Source organism: Ictidomys tridecemlineatus, chromosome 7 (assembly GCF_052094955.1).
Source record: "Ictidomys tridecemlineatus isolate mIctTri1 chromosome 7, mIctTri1.hap1, whole genome shotgun sequence".
NCBI lineage: Eukaryota > Metazoa > Chordata > Mammalia > Rodentia > Sciuridae > Ictidomys > Ictidomys tridecemlineatus.
Window position 1 is genome coordinate 184,006,340 of NC_135483.1, and position 21,619 is coordinate 184,027,958.

The following is a 21,619-nucleotide window of genomic DNA, read 5'->3' on the forward strand; positions in this document are numbered from 1 at the left end:
CTGGCTCAGTCTCCACTGAGGTGGCATTTCCTGAAAAGCCACCTGGACACCTGCACCTGCATTCCCTTCCTTATTGTCCCATGAACCTGGTACTTGGCAGTACCAAAACAAGGGGGGGGGGAAATAATGAAAAGTAAATATACATTCTCCAAATGCAGACAGGTAAAGATCTGTGAAGTATCCAAGAAGGGCCTGGGGAGACAAAGTGGCCAGAGGCACGCTGTTGTGAAGTGTCCAGGGAACTCCCTTCCCAGCAGGTGGCATCTGGGTACAGGGCTGGCTTGCCCTTATCATTTACTTGTAGCTCATGTTTAAATTGCTTCTGGCAAGTCTAGAATGTTTGAAATTTATCAGCAACCTTTCTGATTGATTTCTCTATTTATTCATTTGAAAACCCGTGTCCCAAGAAGTCTAAATAGCCCAGCAAGCAAGCCTTCTGAGAAGATAGCTAAATTTTAAAAAGTAGAAGCCATCTTTAGTTCATCTTCCCCATCTCTAACATAAAACATGGGAGCCAGGCGCAGTGTCGCACACCTGTAATCCCAGCGGCTCAGGAGGCTGAGGCAGGAGGATTGCCATTTCAAAGCCAGCCTCAGCAAAACTGAGCAACTCCGTGAGACTCTGTCTCTAAAGAAAATACAAAATTGGGCTGGGGCTGTGGCTCAGTGGTCGAGTGCCTCTGAGTTCAATCCTCAGTACCAAAAAAATAAAAAAGTAAAATAAAATAAAAGGTGAGCTGGGTGTGATGGCACAGCCCTATCATCTCAGCCACTCTGGAGGCTGAGGTAGGAGACTGGAAGTTCGGGGCCAGCCTCAGAATCTTAGAAAGACCCAGACTTAATGAGACCCTGTCTCAAAATTTAAAAAATAAGGACTGGTATGTGGCTCAGTGGTAAAGCATCCCTAGATTCAATCCCAGTACCAAAACTAAAATTTTGAGAATAACAATAAAGTATGTTATTCTTTATTTATTTATTTAGATACAGGTTCTTGCTAAGAACCTCTCAAATCTGGTGAGAGACAGCATCAAATATTAGTTCTGCAAAAATACTTTTCTGGTCGCTGTCACACAAACCTGAGACTTAGAGTGGAATGTGGAAATTGCAGAGGGAAGGGTAGGGCCTGAAGGCAGATTCTGGCAGGCTCAGGTCAAGCCTTTCTCATTACAAAGGGTCATGGGGAGGTTATGGCCCTGGTGATAGTCCTGTTTGGGAGGTGCTGCCGGTGTGATCCCCAGTCCCTCCTAATAACAAGGAGTTAATCAGTCACTGGCCAACTGGAAATCAATGCGCCCTGCCCTCTCCCCTCCTCTGGCCTCAGCTCCTGCAGCCTCCTTCCTTTGACCCCTGCAGTGAGCAGGCGTCAGGCAGGGCTCTCGGGGACTTCTGTCCCTTCCTGCTCTTCAGGAGGGGAGTCTGGCAAGCCCAGGGAAGGGAGCCCTTTCTTCTCTCCCGGTGGAAACCCTGCAACACCAAAGAGCAGAAGGAAACAGAAAGAAGGGAGAGAAGGAAAGAAAAGAGGGTCTTTCTGCGGAAAGACGTTGCAACCAAAGTCAAAAGGCAACGATGGGCTAGAGAACATGTTCATGTTGACGATGCCTTTGGAATTCACTACACTCTTAGTCTTTAGAATCTTTTCATTCAGGGAGATGGTGAGTTAGATTCCCCCCCACACACACACCCCGCCCCTTGGTTAAGCTCTACAAGTTGATGACTTTTTATTTACTCCAAATAAGCTCTTTCACAGGACTTTCTAGATCAGAGTTCCCTGAGCAGAGATTCTGGAGAATCCGTCAGCACATCAGTGCTCAGATTCTAGAACTGCCAAGGTGAAGTGCTTTCCTCGGGTCTCACTAGAAGGACATCTGAACCCTTTGATTGGTGGAAGGGTGTGGCCAGCAGGCAGAATTAAATCCCAGGGTCATGGATTAAATCCCAGGTCGTAGTCTTCCCATTTCAGCTGAGAGGCATTCAGCACTGAGGTAGGAGCCTCCACTTGACCTTCACGGCTAGGTCCTCTCTAGTGTGTGGAAGACACTCTCAGGAGGTTTAGAGTTTTCCTAGAGAGAGACTGAATTTGGACCAGGAGCCAGCTCCCTTCCACAAGCACCTTGTGAAGCCGTGATTCCTGGCCTTGTGGTGGCGGTGGAGGAGAGGGACCGGGCTTGGAAGCTTGGAGACCAGCAGGGAAGTGATGACAGATCTTGGATTGTCTCCTGGCGGGTCCTGAATTGTCTCCATTTGCAGTTTAGAAAGAAGAGAAGGGAACCAGACAAGGGGAGGACGGCGGTGAGGAGCAAATGAGGACGTTGGTAAACAGATGGCTGACTGGAGGGTGTCTGAGAAGATCATGGGCCCATTTCCACTGACTTCAGGAGATTTTGCCAACACAGTTGGTAGCACCCCCGACCAGGGTCATCATCTTGACAGTTATTCCAATTAAGTATGAAATTGACTTCTCCCAGTACCGGTAGCGTAGCCCATGACATCAAGCCGAGAATGGGAATATATGGTGTGTATGGAAGAGGAAGAGTCCACTTGGCTGCGTCCCCAGGAGATTGGCTGTGGAGATAGGTGCTCAGGGTGCCCTCACTCAACTGCAGCAGCATCGGCTTTAAGTGAATTTTCTTCCCTGCATCCTGCGATTATGGCCCTCCTAACTTTGTTAGGCTGCATATTGAGTTTTTAATCTTATGCATTTCCTTAGCTTTCCATTTCCTCTAACGTCTTAACTGGTAATTCAGTTTGTTTATGGGCTGCTGCCAGCAAATCACCTCCTCGTGCCACGGTCCTTCCCCGACGCATGTGCAGTTGTCCTGGCAGGAGGCTGCAGAGCTGGCAGAATCCACCTCTGCAGAAAAAAGATCATGCACACCTGAGACTTTGGGGACAATCTATTGTTCTTATCACCAAAAGGTTCAGCGTTAAATTACTTGTCTCTTACATGAGGGAAGACTCTGGCATTGGTGAAGGGAACCAAACCCAGACAAACACTGTGCTCACTCTTGGAAATGGGTGATCCCTTGGGGTTACAGCAGGCGTCACCTGAGTCACCATCCATCCAGATTTCTTTCTGTGTAATACGGTTTGATGATCCTGGGAAAGGCCAGCCACTGGGACTCCACCGACTTTAACTCAGAACTTGAAGGGTGAGGTTGGGGATGCTGGACTCCTCATTATCTCCTGCCTCCAGAAATAAACCTTTTTAAAAACTTCTTTTGAGTGACCATTTCTCAAATCTTTTCTGAATCCTGGTAGGATTGTGGACCTGTGACAGACACACTGAGGTGACCTCCAGTTCAAATAGCTCACAACAGGGAGAGAGCCTGAAACATCAAAGCCATCTCTTTACAGGAGGCCCATATAAATGACCCAACTCCAACCCCATGTGTAAGGAGAGCTGATGATCAGTGTTAGTGACCTTTAGCCTAAAATCAGGTTATTGATTAGCGAGGTCAGCAATAGCTGACCCAGCGCCACCCCCCCCCATTGGGGGACTTCCTGATAAGCAGATGCTGTCTCAGTGGACTTCAATACTAGATATCCTCCAAGGCTAGATCTATTCCAAAATATACTGAGCCTGGATCCCATTTAATGATATCTGTGCTTTTTCTTTTGAGGTGGGCTCTCCTGTGTTGCTCTGGTTGGCCTCAAACTCACAATCCTCCTGTCTCTGTTTCTGAAGAGCTAGGAATACAGGTGTGCACCAGTGTGCCTGGTGTGTTCTGTCTTTTGACACTTCTTTGATTAGAGAGTTGTATTGCCTTTTAAAAAATATTGAACGAAGCCAGACTTGATGGCACTTGGCCGAGTTGGGAGGTTGGATTAGGAGAATTGCAAGATTGAGACCAACCTGGACAATTTAGACCCTGTCTCAAAATGAAATTTTTTAAAAGGCCAGGAATGTAGCTTGGTGGTAGAGTACTTGCCTAGCATACCCAGGGACCTGGGTTGAATCTCCATCTCTACCTCAAGAGGAAAGAAGAAGGAAGAAGAGAAGATTGAAATATTCTATGCCTTGCTTTTTAATTTTTTTTTAGCACTGGAACTGAACCCAGGGACACTCTAACACGGAACCACATCCCCAGCCCCATATTTATTTTTTATTGTGAGGTAAGGTCTTGCTAAATTGCCTAGGCTGTCCTCAAACGTGCAATCCCCCTACTGAGTTGCTGGGATTACAGGTGTGTACCATCCCACCTGCAGCTTACTTTTAAGCTTGCCATTAACTGAGATATAGCTAGTTTTTTTTTTTCTAGGTGAAGGAAAGCTATTTATTCTAAGGGTATCCCTAGAATACCCCTATGCTCCAAGCCCCTGCTATGGAGTGTTCTGCTTTGGGAGACCTAGGGAAATATTGAAACTGTATGGTCCTGGTAAACAGAATCTCTGTTCAGATTATGGTACCCATTCAGCAAAAATAACCAAGAAATAGACCATCAAAGGAGGAGAACATCATTGCTACGTAAGTACAGTGAGAGATGGACAGAGTCCAGTGAGAGTAAAAGCTATTTGCTGAAATGATGATGACCCAGAAATTCAATTAAATATATTATGAAATATTTCAAATCCATTAGGGTTGAAATAATATAAAAAGAGGGGAAAGAACATGGCGAATTTTTGTTGTTTATTTTAAATATTAAGAGCATACATTTATTCACATCAGTTTACTTACCTTCAGTATTCAAGTCTACATTCAAGGGAAGATGTGAGGTCCAGCTGTTGTGGGGCTGTCCCTCTTAGAGATGACAAAGGTCCTAAGTCCTTGGCATAATTGCTTTAGATCAGTGTATCAATTACCAACCGTCAGGGTCTTTTTCAGTGTAACATGGGTGATTATAATGTCACGGAGGGTAGTGCCTATTCGATGTGTTTCCAGGGGTTTTATTTCCTTGCCTGCACAAGGTACATGACAAGAAGTTTCTAAGCCCTTCCTTCCTGTGCGTCCTGAGTGGATCCCCTACAAAGAGGATGAAAGATGCCCCGTGCTTGGAGCAAGGATTCCCTAGTAGCTCAGGGTCTCTCTCTTCCTCTCATACGTTTGCTGGGGGAGGGGTCCGGGACTCATTCCAGGAGATTCTCTTTGAAGAGGTGATACCAGATTCATGATCTAGAAATAAGCGGGATGACGGAGTCATTAAGAACGATACCCAACCCAGATCAAGAGGGGGATAGTGGTTGTCACAAAGGTAACCAGTTGGTCCTACGCATATCCCAGGGTCCTCAACAGAGTCTGACAGCACTGCAAAGAAATGAACACTGATACTCCCACCAATTTGCTTCCATTGGAGTCCGTATTTTCAGGCATTGCCAATAACATTTCAGAACAAGGGACTTTACGAATATGGAAGAGGTACATCAGGACCCACCTTTTTAAAAAACAAATTTAATAGTGCATGATAATTATGCAGAGTCGTGGGCTTTGTGGCATATTTGCACAAGCACATGATTTAACCAGTTTCATTGCTCAGCACCCCCCCTCCCCCCCCCCCCGCCTCCTCTTCCTTCACCTGCTGGTCCCTGTTCATGAGACCCTCCAGCTTCCACATATGAGAGAGAATGCTTGGCCTTCTCAATCTGGCTTAATTTGCTTAACATGATGTTCTCCAGTTCCATCCATTTTCCCACAAATGGCATCATTTCATTCTTTTTTTTATGACTGAATAAAACTCCATGGTTTATAGATATCATATTTCCTGTATCCATCCGTTGACAGACACCTAGGCTGATTCCCAAATCAGGCTCTAGTGAATTGTGGTGCTGTAAACACGGGTATGCATGTGTCACTGAAGTATGCTGACCTTAGTTCTTTAGGACAAATACCAAAGAGTGGTCCAGCTGGGTCATAGGGTGGCTCCATTCCTAGTTTTTTTAAGAATCTCCATACTGGCCGTACTAATTTATATTTCTACCAATAGTGCACAAGGTTCCTTTTTTCATGAGTCCCTGCCAGCATTTATTGTTATTTGTATTCCTAATGATGGCCATTTTTACTGGCATGGGATGAAATCTCAGTGTAGTTTTGATTTGCATTTCCCTGATGGCTAAAGATGGTGAATGTCTTTTCATATATTTGTTGACCATCTTTACTTCTTTTGAGTAGTGTGGGATCCATCTTAGTGTCTGGTTCCTCTCCTTCTCATTGAGATATCATTCACCTACAATGACTGTCACCCTTTTAAAATATGTAATTGAGTCTATGTTTGAAGCTGGACTTTTCAACTCTAGAACATTTTCTTCTCCCTCACAAGAAACCCCTGTATACATTAGAACCCCTGTATACATTAGTACTCGTTCCCCGCCCACCATGTTAAGCACCCACCCATTCACTTTCTGTTCCTCTGGATTTGCCTATTCTGCACATATCTTGTTGATGGAATTATATTATATGGGTCCTTCGATATCTAACTTCTTTCACTTAGGATACTATCTTCAAGGTTTATCAGTGTTATAACATGCACAAGTATGTCATTGCTCTTTATGTTCAAATAATATTCTGTTGTAAGTATGGACCACATTTCGTTGATCCAGTCATTGGTTGATGGCTATTAGGGTTGTTGATTTTTGTTGTTGTTGTTGTTGTTGTTGCTACAGAGAAGAATGATCCTAAGAACTTCTGTGTACAATTTCTGTAAGAACATGTTTTCTGTTCTCTTGAGTATATTATTCCCAGCAATGGAAGGGTTGCTGATCTGGTGTCTCCTTAACCAAATCACCTTATTAGCATCCTGGGAAGGAGACTGAGCTTAATTTGGGTAGATTAAGAAACAGGACAGGGAAAACTAACACAGAAGCTGTGGTCTTCTGGTTAAATGTCATTGTCTTCTAGTCTCCAATGGGTAAACAATGATATAACTAGTTTCTGACTTTTTAAAAATAAACACAAGGGAAGACTACAAATTCCAGTGGTTCACATTTCTCCACCAATAAGGGACGAGGGATTTCATACACCCCTGTTAACAGTGGATCTCAGACTCTGATTCCTCCATGATGGAGAGGCAGTGGGTGTACTCAGGAGAAGGAAGGGTGATTTCAGAGTTTATCAACATTGGTTGGGGAATGGATGTAATTTGAAAGGAGTCTCTTGGTGCTTTCTCCAATCCTGCAAAGGTTTTAGTGTCACTCCGTGGGGGAGGGGAACTCTGTGGGGGAGGGAAGACAGACAGACATCCAGCAATCTGCAGCATATACAAAAATGAATGTGTGGCTTTACTTTAAAAAAAAAAAAAAATCCTGCGGTGGCTTTACTAGCAATACTGTTTTTCTCAAGGATCTTCTGTTTTCTAAACTTTGTAGATTTTATTTAGACCAGTGTGAAAAGCAAAGTCCTGCTACTTGGCGATGTGTTAGACGTGGTACAGTTGTCACTGCAGAGCGCAATAACTAGAAAAAGGCCACCACGCTGAGAGATGTGCTATTTCTCTGCCAGCTCCAGGACAGCCCTCAGCTGGAAACTCCTCTAGGACATGAAGATGTGTTTCCTAGGGACAGAGCTGGTTCCCCGGGGAGCCTTTTGTCTGCTTGGGACCAGCGCAGACTATGAAGAGGACCAGATTTTTTGTCCACCTGTGCATTTCATTTACCCTGCAATCAGGGTAGAAGTAAGAAAGCAGGTAACCGCCTTTTCACAGTGACCTACCAGGCCCCCGTGCCATCCCTGGGCACCACGCAGGGGGACCCAGTCAGTTGGCTGAAGGCATTAATGATCTATAATTACTTCCTGTGTTGCCGCCTCCTGGGTTTCTGCTTTTATGGCCAGGCCTTTGGGACCTGAGCCCACAGGAGCATGATGGATGGTGGAACTTAATTGGATCCCTCTAGGTAGGAGGGCCCGTCCACAATGTGGGGCGAAGTCCTCCTCCTGGGGCACGCCACCCTGAGTTAATCATTATACTCTTGAACTGAGAACTAAATGGAGAAATAGTTCTCTTCTGTCACAGCAATTTTTTAAAACAGACTATTTTTTTTTTTAAGAACAGTTTTAGGTTCCCAACAAAACAAAGTGAAAAGCAATGTTCCCATATCCCCCTGCTCCCCCAACCTCCCCTCCATCCACATCCCACAGCCCAGGGCTACACTTGTTATGATCCACGACCCTCCATGACATCTGGTCACCCAAGTCCATGGTTTTCACTGTGGTTCACTCTCGCTGTTACATATCCCGTGGGTTTTGACAAGCGTGTGATGACACTTGTCCATCATCCCAGCCCCATACAGAATAGCTTCGTATTCACCCCCCACGGGACCCCTGCCAACTACAGATGCTCCTGTGGTTTCCATCGTTTTGCCTGTCCCAGAAGGTCGCTGGAGTAGGACTCATACAGCATGTAGCCTTCAGACTGCTTCTTCCACTTAGTTATAGGCATTTAAGTTGCATGCCTTTCCTTGGCTTTCCCACTCATTTCATTTTAGCCCAAATAACGCTCCATTGCTTGAATGTGCCACAGTGTACGTCCTTCCCCTGGATGAAGAACTTGGTTGCTTCCATGAATAGAACCGCTATAGACATTCACATGCAGTCTGTTCTCTCTCCTTCTCCCTCTCTCTTTTCATTTCTTTCTTTCTCACATAAATTTTCAACTCATTTGGATAAATACCGAGAAGTGTAATTGCTGGAATATGTGGCGAGCATATGCTTGGTTTTGTAAAATGCTGCCAAATCTTCTTCCAAAGTGTCTTTACCGTTTTGCTTCCAACCAAAGTGAGGCTTCCCTTGCTTTGTATCCTCACCAGCAGTTGGTGGGGCCCGTGTTATGAATTTTGAACATTCCAATAAGCGTGTGGCAGTATCCAATTGTTATTTTAATTTGCAATTTCCTAATGACATATGGGGTTGAACAACTATAGTAAGGTTTTTGATCTCTTAGGCCAAACTTTTCAATTCTATGAGAACCAGCATCTCCTTTTTTTTTTTTTAAGTATGATGATGCTCTTTTCTTGAATCAACAAAATTTGAAGAAACCAACTTACCTTTAGCTCTTGTTTTAATTCATAGACTCTGTGAGAACAGAATTCTAATGTGTCTTGTCCTTCATGGTGTGAATGAGTGGAGTGAGTAGAGACCTTCAAAAGGATCTGTCCTCATTCTAATTTTTTGAAATGGTCCTTGAAGATATAATGAAAGATCTTGAGATACAGAAATCATCCTGGATGATCTAAATGGGTCAAATGCAAAGACAGGCATCTTTATAAAGAAAGGCAGAGGGAAGTTGAGACAGGAGAGGAGTCAGGGTGTGACCACAGAGGCAGAGACAGGTGTGGGGTAGCCACATGTCCAAGAGTACTCCAGCCACCAGTACCTGGAAGACACCAAGAACGAGGTCTCGGGAACAAGTAGGGCCCTGCTGACCCCTGGATTCAGACTTCTGGCCTCCAGCCCCGGGCAAGCACTCACCTGCCTTTCTTCTCCATGGAGTCGCCTGCTCTGGGCATTTATATAAATGCAATCATACAATGTGTGGTCATTTGCACCTGGATTTCTAAACTGAGAACAAGGAAGAGGAGTGTTTATTATGAAGGAGCTCCCCATACATTCGAAACGTATTGCAAAGTTCTTTTTCCTTTCTGGAAATCAACATCATAGGTAACGTGGCCTCACTACATATATGATTTTTAGAAAACAATGCGTCTTCTAATACAAATCACTTTTAAAGTAAGTCATTTGGGGACTTGTCTACACTGGGACATTTCCCAGCGTGAGAACCCTTGAGCCTTCCTGCCAGTCTGTATCACCAGGAGCATGCCACCTGCTAGAGCAGGGACACACAGCAGCAGTGTTTGCACTGACGACCTGGCTGTCTATAATGGTGAACAACTCCTGATAAAGTCCCAAATAAGCCAAAGTTGAATCTTCCCTCAGTTTGCACAAGCTGTGACAGTCTCAGAAATTCCAATGTGTGTTCAAACCGTGTTCAAAGCACGGCCACTCTGTTTTACTCATCAGCAGAGTTAGGTAGCCCTCACCACAGAGGACTGACTGCAGCGGCTTTTCACCTCTGTGAATGTCTGGCCACTCAAAAGCCACACAAAACCCAGTTTTCATAGAGCAACACTGTCCTGTCATGAAAACGCAGGTAGCACCGCCGTCGCCTCCCCTCTCCATGCCAGGAGGAGGAACCAAAATCTCTCTCAGTGTATGCATACTGTGTTATCTTTGTGTTATTATAACAAAAAAAAAACTAAGATAATCAACTTAACAATACCAAAGGTTTATTTTGGCTTATGCCTGTCCTTATACAGGACCAGTGGCTCAGCTCTTCTCAATCTAAAAGGCACTTTTACACCCCTGACCACCTCAGTTTCTTTTTTTCTCTTACTTGTGTAATTTCTTCCTGGTTAACATTCTCCCTATACTTATAAAGCTGTTCAACGTTCTTCCTTCTTTTTCATTTTTGGGTACTGGGAATTGAACCCAGGACTCCGGGCACTCGACTACTGAGGTGCATCCCCAAACCTTTTTAAAATTTTAATTTTGAGAGTGGGTCTTGCTAAGTAGCTGAGGCTGGCCTCAGACTTACAACCCTCCTGCCTCAGCCTCCCAAGTGGCTGAGATTACAGGTGTGAACCACTGTAGTCGGCTTCAACCTTCTTCCATCTTAAAACAAAAAGGAAAATGCGTTTCAAACCTCTTTTCAGCTGACCTGGGTTGCACTTGGATTTCGCAATATTTTCTTAACTGACTCCCTCCCCCGACTCTCCCACGGGCATCGAGGGGATCTATTAGACACCCAGGGCACGGCAGGCCAGGCCAGGCCTCTGCCAGAGTCCCCTTTCCACAACATGGTGCCTTGTCACCAGGCCCTGTCCAGAAATATGTTCCTCTCATTTCAGGAAATCTTTGAGCCACTTCTTGAGATGTGATTGGGACATAATGAATGGCACATACTTCCCGGCTTTAGTGAGGTGTAATTCACACACTGTAGAATTCAACCATTTAAAGCATATGATTCCGTCATTCTCAGTGTATTCACAAGGTTTGCTCATATTTAAAATATCCAATTGGGCCCATTTTGGTTTGTGGGTCTACCCTGAGATCCTTTTCATAATCAAGATGTGTCACCCCCCACAGTAGCCTCAGGCTGGTTTGTACTTTCTTCTCCTCTCCATAGTAACCATCATTCCTATTTCTGTCACTAGAAAGTAGTTTGCATTTTCTAGATTTCTATAGAAATGGAATTCGTTAGTCTGTACTGTTTGTTTTGTTGTTTTGTTTTAGTCTGGCTTCTTCCTTCAAAATAATTATTTTGAAAATTCATTTATGTTGCAAACACGTGTCAATCGCCCATTATTTTCTTGTTGCCAAGTAGCATTCAATTGTATGATTACACCATCATTTATCTGCTCCCCCATCAATGGAAGTTGGGCTGTTTCCAGTTTGGGACTTTTACAGAAAAACTGCCAGGAAGATTCACGTGCAAGTCTTTATGGGACGTGTGTTTTCATTGCTCATGGGTAAATGTCTAGCAACAGCTCACCTAGATCACACGATGAGTGTGTGCTTAACTTTTTAAGAAACTGCCCAGCTCTTCTCCCGCGTGGGTGTACCAGTCTGCATTTCCTCCAGGGGCCTAGGAGAGGCAGTGCTCCACATCCTCAGCACCTTCTGATATGGCCAGTCTTGCTCAGTTCAGTCATCCCAGGAGATGTGTGGTGATATGCCCCCCATTCCACTTTTAGCACTTCTAACCTCCTGATAGTTCCCACTACATGCCCCCCACCATCACGTCTCTCATGCTGTTCTTGCAATCCAGATGCTTTGCTATTTGTCCTTTATCTTAACACTCAACCCCAGAGGCCCTGACCCTCCTGGCTGAACCAAAATCTCTCTCTGTATATGCATATTGTATTATGTTTGTGTTACTATAACAAAAAAACCTAAGATAGTCAACTGAAAAAAACAAAAGTTTTATTTTGGCTTGTGCTTCTGGAGGTTTCAATCTGTGGTCACTTGGCTCCATTACTTCTGGGCCAGTGGTGAGGCAGTACATCATGGGGAGTGTACATGGTGGAGGAAGCTGCTTACCTCATGGTGACCAGGAAAGAAGAAGGGGCCAGGGTCCCAATATCCCTTTCTAGGGCATGCCCCCAGGGACCTACTTTGCTCTCACCAGGCCCCACCTCACAAAGGTTCCGTCACCCCCCAGTAGTGCCACAGGTTGAGGACCAAGCCTTCAACACATGGCCTTTGAGGGACATTCCAGATCCAAGTATAGCTTGTACCCAGAAAATCCTGTAGATAATTTTTTTCAAAGCTGTTTTGCATTTTGATGAAATGCCCTGTGCAGCTGTTCTCCCCACCCAAGGGTAACACAGGGTTGGACACCTGACAGGTTCACTGTCATCATCGGCAATGGCAGAGACTGACTGAGCATCTCAGGAGTAGAGCTATTTCCCCGAAACTTAAAAAATGTCACTCCATTTTTTTTCTTATTCAAAGAGGGCTAGCCATGCCTGGTGGTACATGTCTGTAATCCCCGCCACTCGAGAGGCTGAGGCAGGAGGATTGCATGTTTGAGGCCAGCCTGGGCAATTTAGTGAGACCCTGTCTCAAAAAAAAAAAAAGATTTTTTAGAAAGGGGCTGAAGATTTAGTCAGGGGTAGAACACCCCTGGGTTCCATCCCCAATAGTGCTAAATAAATACATAAATAAACAAAATGAAGAGGGCTGTTGTTACAGTCATTGTTATTTGAAATTTACCAATCAGAAACAGCATGCAAGTCCTAGCAATGTTTTGAAATGAACTATTGTCCTATTTTTTAAAAAACAACCTTCAAACATAGAAGGCAAACTATAAATGACATAAAGGAACTCATGAACTTTAAAGAAATTGAAGTGGGTCTGAATAAGGGTTACCCAATCATTCTTCCCTTTTGGTTTTAGGTTTCCCTGTTTCTAAAGGTTTTATTTTCTATATTTAACTAGACTTAAGCACTTCGCCTACAATACTCTTCTATATTGGTGGTGAGGAAGGGAAAGAGTTGAGACACACATTTCAGGCAGCTTTTGAGAATTTCTTGGACGTCAGAAATACGTGCACGATTTTCCACTCCCCAGAAGACAGTCGGTCCTTTGGATCCGGTTGTACAGGTTCCCAGGAGGGAGGTGGAAACACAGAGTGAGCTGGTCTCCAGGACAGTCCTGCCTGGTAATGAGGGGTAGCAAAAAGGGTCAGTTTCCAAGTCCGGTTGGAAACCAGAGCTGTGGAATGCAGAGTAACGGTCGCTGTGGCTGGAAAGCCGCCCACCTGTCCTGCGGTGCACAGCAGTGGCTCCGGTTTGGTCACCAGGGACCCAGAGGCAGGAGCACGGACACACAGCAGCGCCCCCTGGCGGGATCCTGCACCGCTGGGGTAATGCTCCGAATGAACAGACCACCTAAGATCCGCAGCAGACTCCTTCCTAGAGCAGTCTGGGCGAGCAGCCCCAGCTATTTTGAAAGGGCCCTTCCTAGTGGTTTTGATAGCAAGGTAACTCCATCCATCACGTCTTTGTGAGATCAATGCAGTCACGGTCAGATGAGAAGGGTTATGATGAACGCCATGAGAGTGGCCTGAGCCAGAGCACCAGGCAGAGCGCTGGCGCTCACCTTCGCCTGTGCACCCAAATCCCCTGAGGCCCTGAGAGTCTGCATTTAAGACGGACCTCCCGGTTAGGGGTGCCCTCAGGCCATGAATGGAATTCCTTAATTGAGTTGCTCTTCTCTCTCCAAGGGGAAATTGTCCTGAAAATGCTTACATCAAATAAGCGAAACTGTAGTTATAATAGTTCTATTCATTTTTGGAGAGTGTGAATGTCAAATCCAGATTTTTATCTTCTGCTCACTTTATGTATTTATTATTTTTCCAGGACAGGGGATGGAATCCAGGGACACTCTACCATTGAGCTACATGTCCAGGAAAAAAAAAAAAAATATATATATATATATATATATATATATATATTATAACAAATATATTTTATATATTTATACATAATATATATTTATATATTATGTATAAATATATTTTTATATATACATATAAATATATATATATATATATTTTTTTTTTTTTTTTAATTTCAAGATAGGGTCTCCCAAGTTGCCCAGGCTGGTCTCAAACTTGCAGTTCTTCTGCCTTGGCCTCCCATATATATCACAGTGCCTAGCTCTCTTGCACTTAAAAAAAAAAAAGCTCAGGAAGGCAGAGTTCTTCCTTAATGGCCTCATGTAAAATGAACAAACTCCAGATTGACTTGTCTTTACTCTAGGTTTGAAAATTCCCATGCCATTTATTTTACTGGTATTTCTGATTTCTGAATGAAGTTAAGTTCAATCCAGTATGTCAGTTATGTTCACAAGGATGAACAGTGGCATTCAAAAAATGTTTAACTAGATGTTCCATAAGATCTATCACTTTTGTTGCTAAAGCTTGAAAACATGGTGCCTGATTTAAGCATTAGACTGTCTTTAACCCAGGACCACCCCCAAGTTGGAGGTACCATCTTGTGGTAGTTTAAAGCATACTCTGAAGCCCAATTTCTGGATTCAGATTCCAGTTCCTGCAGAGTTCATTTATGCCTGTGGACAGTCATGCAATGGTTTATTCATCTGTACTATGGAGCCACATTCTACAGGTATTATTGGAATAAGTTAGCTAACACAGTTAAAATTCTTAAAACAGTGTTAGACATATATCCAAGCTATGAAAGTATTTTTTAGATATGTGGTTAAAATAAATAATCTTTGCATTAATGTCCTATTTGGGTTGCTCAGTGGTCCTATCGAATCTAGAAGGCCTATCTCTTTATAGCAGCTAAAATGTTATTCTACAAGACTTTCCCAATAAGGCTGATTAGAGAGAAGGGAGACTTCAGCCAACCAACTGGGAACCTCCAATAAAACTAGGCCATTAAGAAATTCATTTATTTTCTGTATTTGATTGGACTCACCTCAGTCCTTTGGTTTTACAGTTGGTGATGTATGTTGGTCAGGTGACCAAGGATATATTGAAGTGGCCCCGTCCCTCCTCCCCTCCCGTTGTGAAACTGGAGAAGAGAGTGATTGCGGAATTTGGAATGCCATCTACCCATGCCATGGCGGCCACGGCCATCTCCTTCACGCTCCTTATCTCGACCATGGACAGATACCAGGTAAGGTGGCCTGACTCTCCTTCTCACCCCCTACCCAGGCCAGTGACACTGTACAATGAGGCAGCTAACAGAGGTACACTTCAGAATTTTCTCTTAAGTTTGCTTTGAAGAACTTTAAAGTTTATGGGATAAAGACTAATGGGAATCGAAACCTATTGGATGACAGCTTCCTCATAAATAAAGTGACCATATAATTTAGCATCTGTATCGATTTGTGCCCAAGAGTGCAAATGGGCACCATTAATAACCACACCAGGACAACTGGCGAAACACAGCCATCCGGGCAGCGGGCATGGTTTGTCTTCTCCCAGGAACCATTTCCCCTGACTTGCCTGCCTGGGCAGACTTGAATCAGTGCTCTCATTCTCTGTTCACCAGACACAAAGAGTTTATGATCCTGTAAACGATCCTCCAGGGCAGAGATGATTCCACCAAATCCCTCTGCTAGACTCCCCAGGGCCTGGGGCTAAAAAGAGTCTGTGCTCAAATTACCCTCTGAGGATGCTTCTGCCTCTGCTTAGGGCGCAGCCATTAGAAGGAATGACTCCGATTATTTTAGAACTGTCCAAATGACAGGAGATTGATTAATCATGAAAACAGGAGAATGTCCCTTAATGTCTGCTTAGATCCCAATTACAGTAAGACCTTTTAACAGTTATATTAAAACTCTAATGAAGGTTTATTTTTTTTTGTCTTCTCCTACGTGAGATATATTGCTTTAATTTGTGTTTCATAAATGTTACCCTTTAGCTACTGGAAATTTTATATTTCATGAAATCTAGCTGCCTTATAGGTAAACGGCAGAATTGTTTCACCCTGCCCCCTTTACCTCTGAGAATCAGGGATCTTCCATACTGGGGGTTATGCAGAAATGGGAGTAACAGGATCCTCACTGACCCTGCAGCCTTCTCCACCAGGCCGCCTGGGTTTAGAACTCTGTTCCTGAAGGGGAAAGGGACCATTGTATGTCTATTTAACTAGATATAATCATTTGTCATAACTTACTCCAAGGTCATGCCAGGATCAAAGATGTCTGAATCAACTGAGTACAGACTTCTGATCTATGTTGGCTGGAGGATGTGGTGGGCACCAGGAGGTTGTGGTGGGCACCAGCCTCCCGGGGCTGCTCGGAATCCAGAGAAGTCTGTGAACACGCTAATGTTACTTAGGGAAAAAAGAAGCCAGGAGAGGCTGGCTGCAGGGACAGAACAATGACAAAACAGTAACAATTGGCCGCTTATACGCTCATTTTTAAAGCCACCTAGTCCTTCTGAAAAGTTCTTTTCAGATCACGTGATATACTGGTTTTCACAAGGCCTGAAAACCCATGTATTGTGAATTTCCTTTCTATTTCTGGGGGTGGGGGGGGAAGCATTACTGGGGATTGAACTCAGGGCACTCAATCACTGAATCACATCCCCAGCCCTATTTTGTATTTTATTTAGAGACAGGGTCTCACCAAGTTGCTTAGGGCCTTGCCATTGCTGAGGCTGGCTTTGAACTCACGATCCTCCTGTCTTAGCCTCCAGAGCCACTGGGATTACAGGTGTGTACCACTGTGCCTGGCTTCTATTTAATTTTTAAAGATTAATATGCTATGAGAGTCTGTGTATCCCCCATATGACCCGGTGTTAGCCAGATTCCTCTGGCTGCTATGACTGAGGTTTAGCAAGGTCTGGACTACTGCCTGCCTGAATATCTGGATGCCTGCTGCTGGTTGGGCCTTTCAGACTGTACGGCACTGACTATTTGCCTTGCTTCATGGTCAAATTGTGTATTTCTCAAGCTTTCACTTCAGAATAGTTAAAAATAAAAGTTATTCACTCCAGCCTGGCATGGTGGCTCACGCCTCTAATCCCAGTGACTCAAGAGACCAAGGCAGGAAGATCAGGCCAGCCTCAGCAAATCAGCAAGGCTCTAAGCAACTTGGTGAGATATTGCCTCAAAATAAAAAATAAAAAGAGCTGGGTATGTGGTTCAGAAAACACATAGATAGATAGATAGATAAATTTATTCACTCCAGTTAAAATGCCAGCACAGTAGTTGTGACCATGAGTCTTAAAACCAAGTTCTACTCTGCATTATCCTCATGTTTATATGTAGAGAAACTTCCTAACCCTCCCTCCCTTCTGTTTCCCTGGGTTTAAAATGTCTTCAGATGGTTGGATTGCTGGTCTAGGCAATATGTGATTCACACCAGCAGTTGTGGCGCAATGAATCCTGTTGCCACCTACAACATCATATCACACATGTCCGAGCGTGATCTAATTTCCTTGTTTTCTGCTCCACCCCCCACAGTACCCTTTTGCTTTGGGACTGACGATGGCCGTGGTGTTCTCCGGCTTGGTGTGCCTCAGCAGGCTCTACACTGGGATGCACACGGTCCTGGTAAGGCGGCGTGGGCAGCTCTTGCCCTGATGGTTTCAGTGTGTTATGGTGTTCCTGACACTGCTTAGGTACACAAGCATCTGCTACGTAATGATGTTTTCCATCAGATCAATGACTTGATCATTATGTTAGGGTGCAAGTCTGGTAACAGTAATGACATATGAAGATGACGTCATAGAGGCAGAGGTGGATTGGATCCTCAAGACTTTGAAGACCAGCTAGGATGGCTAGGATGGCTAGGAAGGCCAGGGGGACCCTGGTCATTTTTCCACATTGGTTTACTCCTGATGCAGACAACGGCACAGAACAAACGTCCAGAGTCCAAGACGCAGTCAAGGAGCAGTACAGTTCCCACTTAGGTCCTCATGAGATGGGCCTGAAATCCAGGAGCCTCCACTGCTCTTTGCAGGGTGAACCCCCACTAGGTAGGACCCCTGGTCTTCCCATACTGTCCCAGGCTGGGAAGTGGGGGTAGGAGCAGGGAGACACATCTGCACTGGGAAGATGGTCCACCCTTTCAATCTATTAGGAATCTTTCCAGGGCTGCTCCCGTCAGCACGGTTAAATTAACTTGAGAATTCAAATGTCAAGTGCAGCAGCCAGTCGCCTGGAAGTTCAAGAGCACAAAGCTGGTCATGGTTTCTCTCAGGGGCACTGTTTTGTCAACATCCTCAGTTCAGGAAAACCTAAAAGAAATGGGCCCTCGCTTGTCATGTGTATCTCAATGAAAAGCTTCAAGATGACATTAGCAAAAGATCTGGGAGGGGAAGGCCACCCCTGCCCAACTTCCCTGCGTCTCTCCCCCGTGCCAGGTGTGGGTTACCACGGGAAACACGGAAGAGGGGGTTAGCATGGGCAGCTGCAGGGGGAGGCAGTGGCAGCAGCTGGAGTCAAGCGAGGCAAATGGGGAAGGGAGGTTAATGGGTGCCAACAACTCGGTAATCAACCCAAATGACCATATTAAAGTATTTTTTAAAAATCAAGTTGAATACCAAATATATGCATGAGCAAAGTATTTAAACCAGGAGTAAAGACAAGATCTGACCTGTGTTCTCACACTCCAGCCTCCCTGGCCTCCCCTCATCCGGGCCCCTGCTAGTTTGCCACTTGGGTGAAAGGGGAGCTCGGCTCCCGGAAACTCAGGGAGCCACCAAGGGCGAGTCTTATCGTTCTTCTCACCAAGGCCTGCCCTTGCTGTCCCCATCCCATTGCATATGGTGGCTTCTGAGGCAAGGGGAGGAGGGGGCTTATCATTCTTAATCTGCTACACTACTGCTCTGCATGACATCGAGGTTCTCTCCAAACACGTTGGTGGACTTGCGCGTATGGAATTAAGTAGAACTCTCCAGGTGGTTGGCGTTTTGCTGGGTCTGCTTTTGAATTTCCAAAGGTTTCCATAAAATGTGATCTCGGACACTCGGTGTAAAATGAAAACCAAGGTCAACACAGGAGTGTGGAGCCGCAAAAGGGAATGAAAAGCACACAAATCCACCGCCATAGAAGTGCTGCTTCTTGGTTTTTCTTTTTAAAGCGGGTTGTGGAGAGGGAGAAGCAGATACTTGTGGGGTGACAGCTGCGCAGGAATGGGTACAGCCACTATCTTTGGGGGAGGAGAAACAGAGGCTGTGGCACTCCACCCCTGTCCTGTCCCTCTGTCGGGGCCCACGGCCTCTTTTACACTCATCATTTTGCTTCATAAAGATTTGGATCCTGACTGAACCTTGGGCCAGGAGTCAGGCTACAGGACAAGAGTGTGGCTTGGGGACCAGTGGGACATGATGCCCAGCAGAGGAAGGGAATATTTGGTTGTCATAGTGGGAAAGTGGTGGATTATAGGCTGCTTTATTCAATAGCAACTTAATAAACTATTAAGAAGGCATTGGGCTATATCCAAGAGATGCTGAGGTCAACAAAGGCACCCCACCCTCCTGGGTCTCCAAGTCTGTTTTGGGTGAAGGCAGATGTGTGAAGTGCTGCTAGCTTGACGTGACGAGGCCTGTCACGAGCAACCGGATTGAGTCAGCTCAGGTAACGCGCCTCTTCCCTGGGCTCCTTAAGTTTCCAGGTGTTGCCATATATAATGCCCTCCACCCTTGTGGCCTGTTCAAGATCCCATGGAAAGCTCTCCAAAATACCTCTGGTGACATCTGATTGTCTTTTTCCTGGCTTCCTAACTCATTGGCTCTGGTGCTATTTGTAAAACCCACCTTCACAGCAATATTATTTACAATAGCCCCAAAGTGGAAGAAACCCAAGAAACAAAATGTGGCACCTGTGTCCAGTGGGATATTATTCGGTCTTAACAAAGGAAGGAAATTCTGACCTGAGCTACGACACGAATAAACCTTGGAGCAATCTTCTAAGTGGGGTCAACCAATCACAAAGGAGAGATGTGGTCTGGTTCACTGATAGGAAGAACCTGGAGCAGTCACGTCGGGAAGGAGAAGGTGGAATGGCGGGCTCCAGGGACTGAGGAAGGAGGGAATGGGAGTAACTACTTAATGGACACAAGGTGTCTGATCTGCCAAAGGAGAAGCTCTCTGGAGATGGAGAGTGAGGTTTGCTCAGCAATGTGATGCCATTAACGCCATCCACTGTATACTTTGAAACTACTAAAATGTGTACTTTTATTTAGAGTAAAGTGTGTCTTCTTCACTTGAAACTTAAGCTCAGGAGGTAGGTCCTGAACCGTGGTGTTTTTTCACATCTTGATGCGCAGTTGGAATTGACAGCCATCCATCAGGCTCATGATGAGAATCCTGCAGCACTGGGCGTGGGTGCACACTTGAGCAAAACTGGGTTGGAAGGTGGAAACAGCTGTGTGGCACCGACGTCAGGAACCCCACTGACTTCTGATCACACCGGGCTCTGATGCTTGGCCTTGAAGCTCAGCACTGAAGGGTCATAAAGTGGCTGCCTGCGTTTTCTACATGGTCCTCTGTGCGTAAGCACAAACTGCCATTCATCAAGAGAAACAATTGGCTTATCTCACCTGGTACGGTTACTCCTTGTCGGACATGAACACTTTACTGTCAACCTCAAGGCTTTGCCGAAGGCTCCAACTGGACTCCTGGGCAGACCTTCTCCAACCAGCTCTGCCTAAGGAAAGGGCATCTCTGTCAACATAGGTGCCCATGCCAGAAAGATGGGCAAGCTGGGTGCAGTGACACATGCCTGTAATCCCAGGGACTAGGGAGCCCGAGGCAGGACCATCATAAGTAGCCTTAAGTTCAGCCACTTAGCAAGACCCTGCCTCAAAATTTAAAAAAAAAAAAAAAAGATAAAAAAGCTAGGGATGTGGCTCAGTGGCAAAGCATCCCTGGGTTCAATTCCCAGTGCCAAAACAAAACAAGAAAACAAAAGAATGGGAGAAAAAAGAAGGAAGGAAGGAAGGAAGGCAGGCAGGCAAGACCCCTCCCTCCCCACACCTCTGCAGCCCCGTAGCCACCAAGCTGCCAATTCCGACTCCCAAAGACACCTCAAAATTGTTCTCACACAGCTGCCAGGATATTGCTTCCAAATCAGACTGGAGCAGAAGCGTCTCTGTCTCCTGCTGGCCATGTGCGATGACACAGCTCACTATGACTGGCAGCCATTTAGGGCCCCAGGGAAACAGGCCTTTGAAAGCAATCAGCCTTAAAACATGGAGCATAAGGCACACGGCCTGACCACAGGTGACCACGTCCCCAGGTGCTGACTGGGTCACTCCTGGGCCACCCCACCTCTGGGCTCACCGTGCAAGGTGGAAACCACAGGATCCTGATTGCTGAGGTCTGTTCAGAGCGAGGCCTCACATTCCGCACAGGGGAACGCGTGGAAGTGATGGTCCGGTTTGCAGGGTCACTTTTTGAGTGTACAGGTTCCGTTCTCTTGGTGAGCTCGCGGAATTCAAGACAGCTGGATCAAATCACTCCGCCTCAGGAGGGAGAAGAAGCAGGGTGGCTCTGAGGACTGTCCTTGTCTTCCCTTTGGAGTGCCACCAGTCACACGTCCTGGCTCCCACCTCCTCTCTCTAAGGTGCGGAGGTGAGGCTTTGGATGTGCCTGTCACTACCCTTTGGACCAGGTAGCCTTGTCAGACACAAGGGTCACAGAGCAGAAAAG

The 21,619-nt window shown here is 45.5% G+C and overlaps 1 protein-coding gene across 1 annotated transcript in view; it reads left to right on the top strand.

Moving 5' to 3' along the window:
* The window catches only part of Sgpp2 (sphingosine-1-phosphate phosphatase 2), a 110,783-nt gene that overhangs the window by 62,925 nt on the left and 26,239 nt on the right, over window positions 1-21,619 (top strand). The window contains exons 3-4 of the mRNA XM_005330535.4: window positions 14,949-15,128; window positions 17,427-17,516. Coding sequence (XP_005330592.2) covers window positions 14,949-15,128; window positions 17,427-17,516 — 270 coding nt within the window. The remainder of the gene's footprint in view (window positions 1-14,948; window positions 15,129-17,426; window positions 17,517-21,619) is intronic.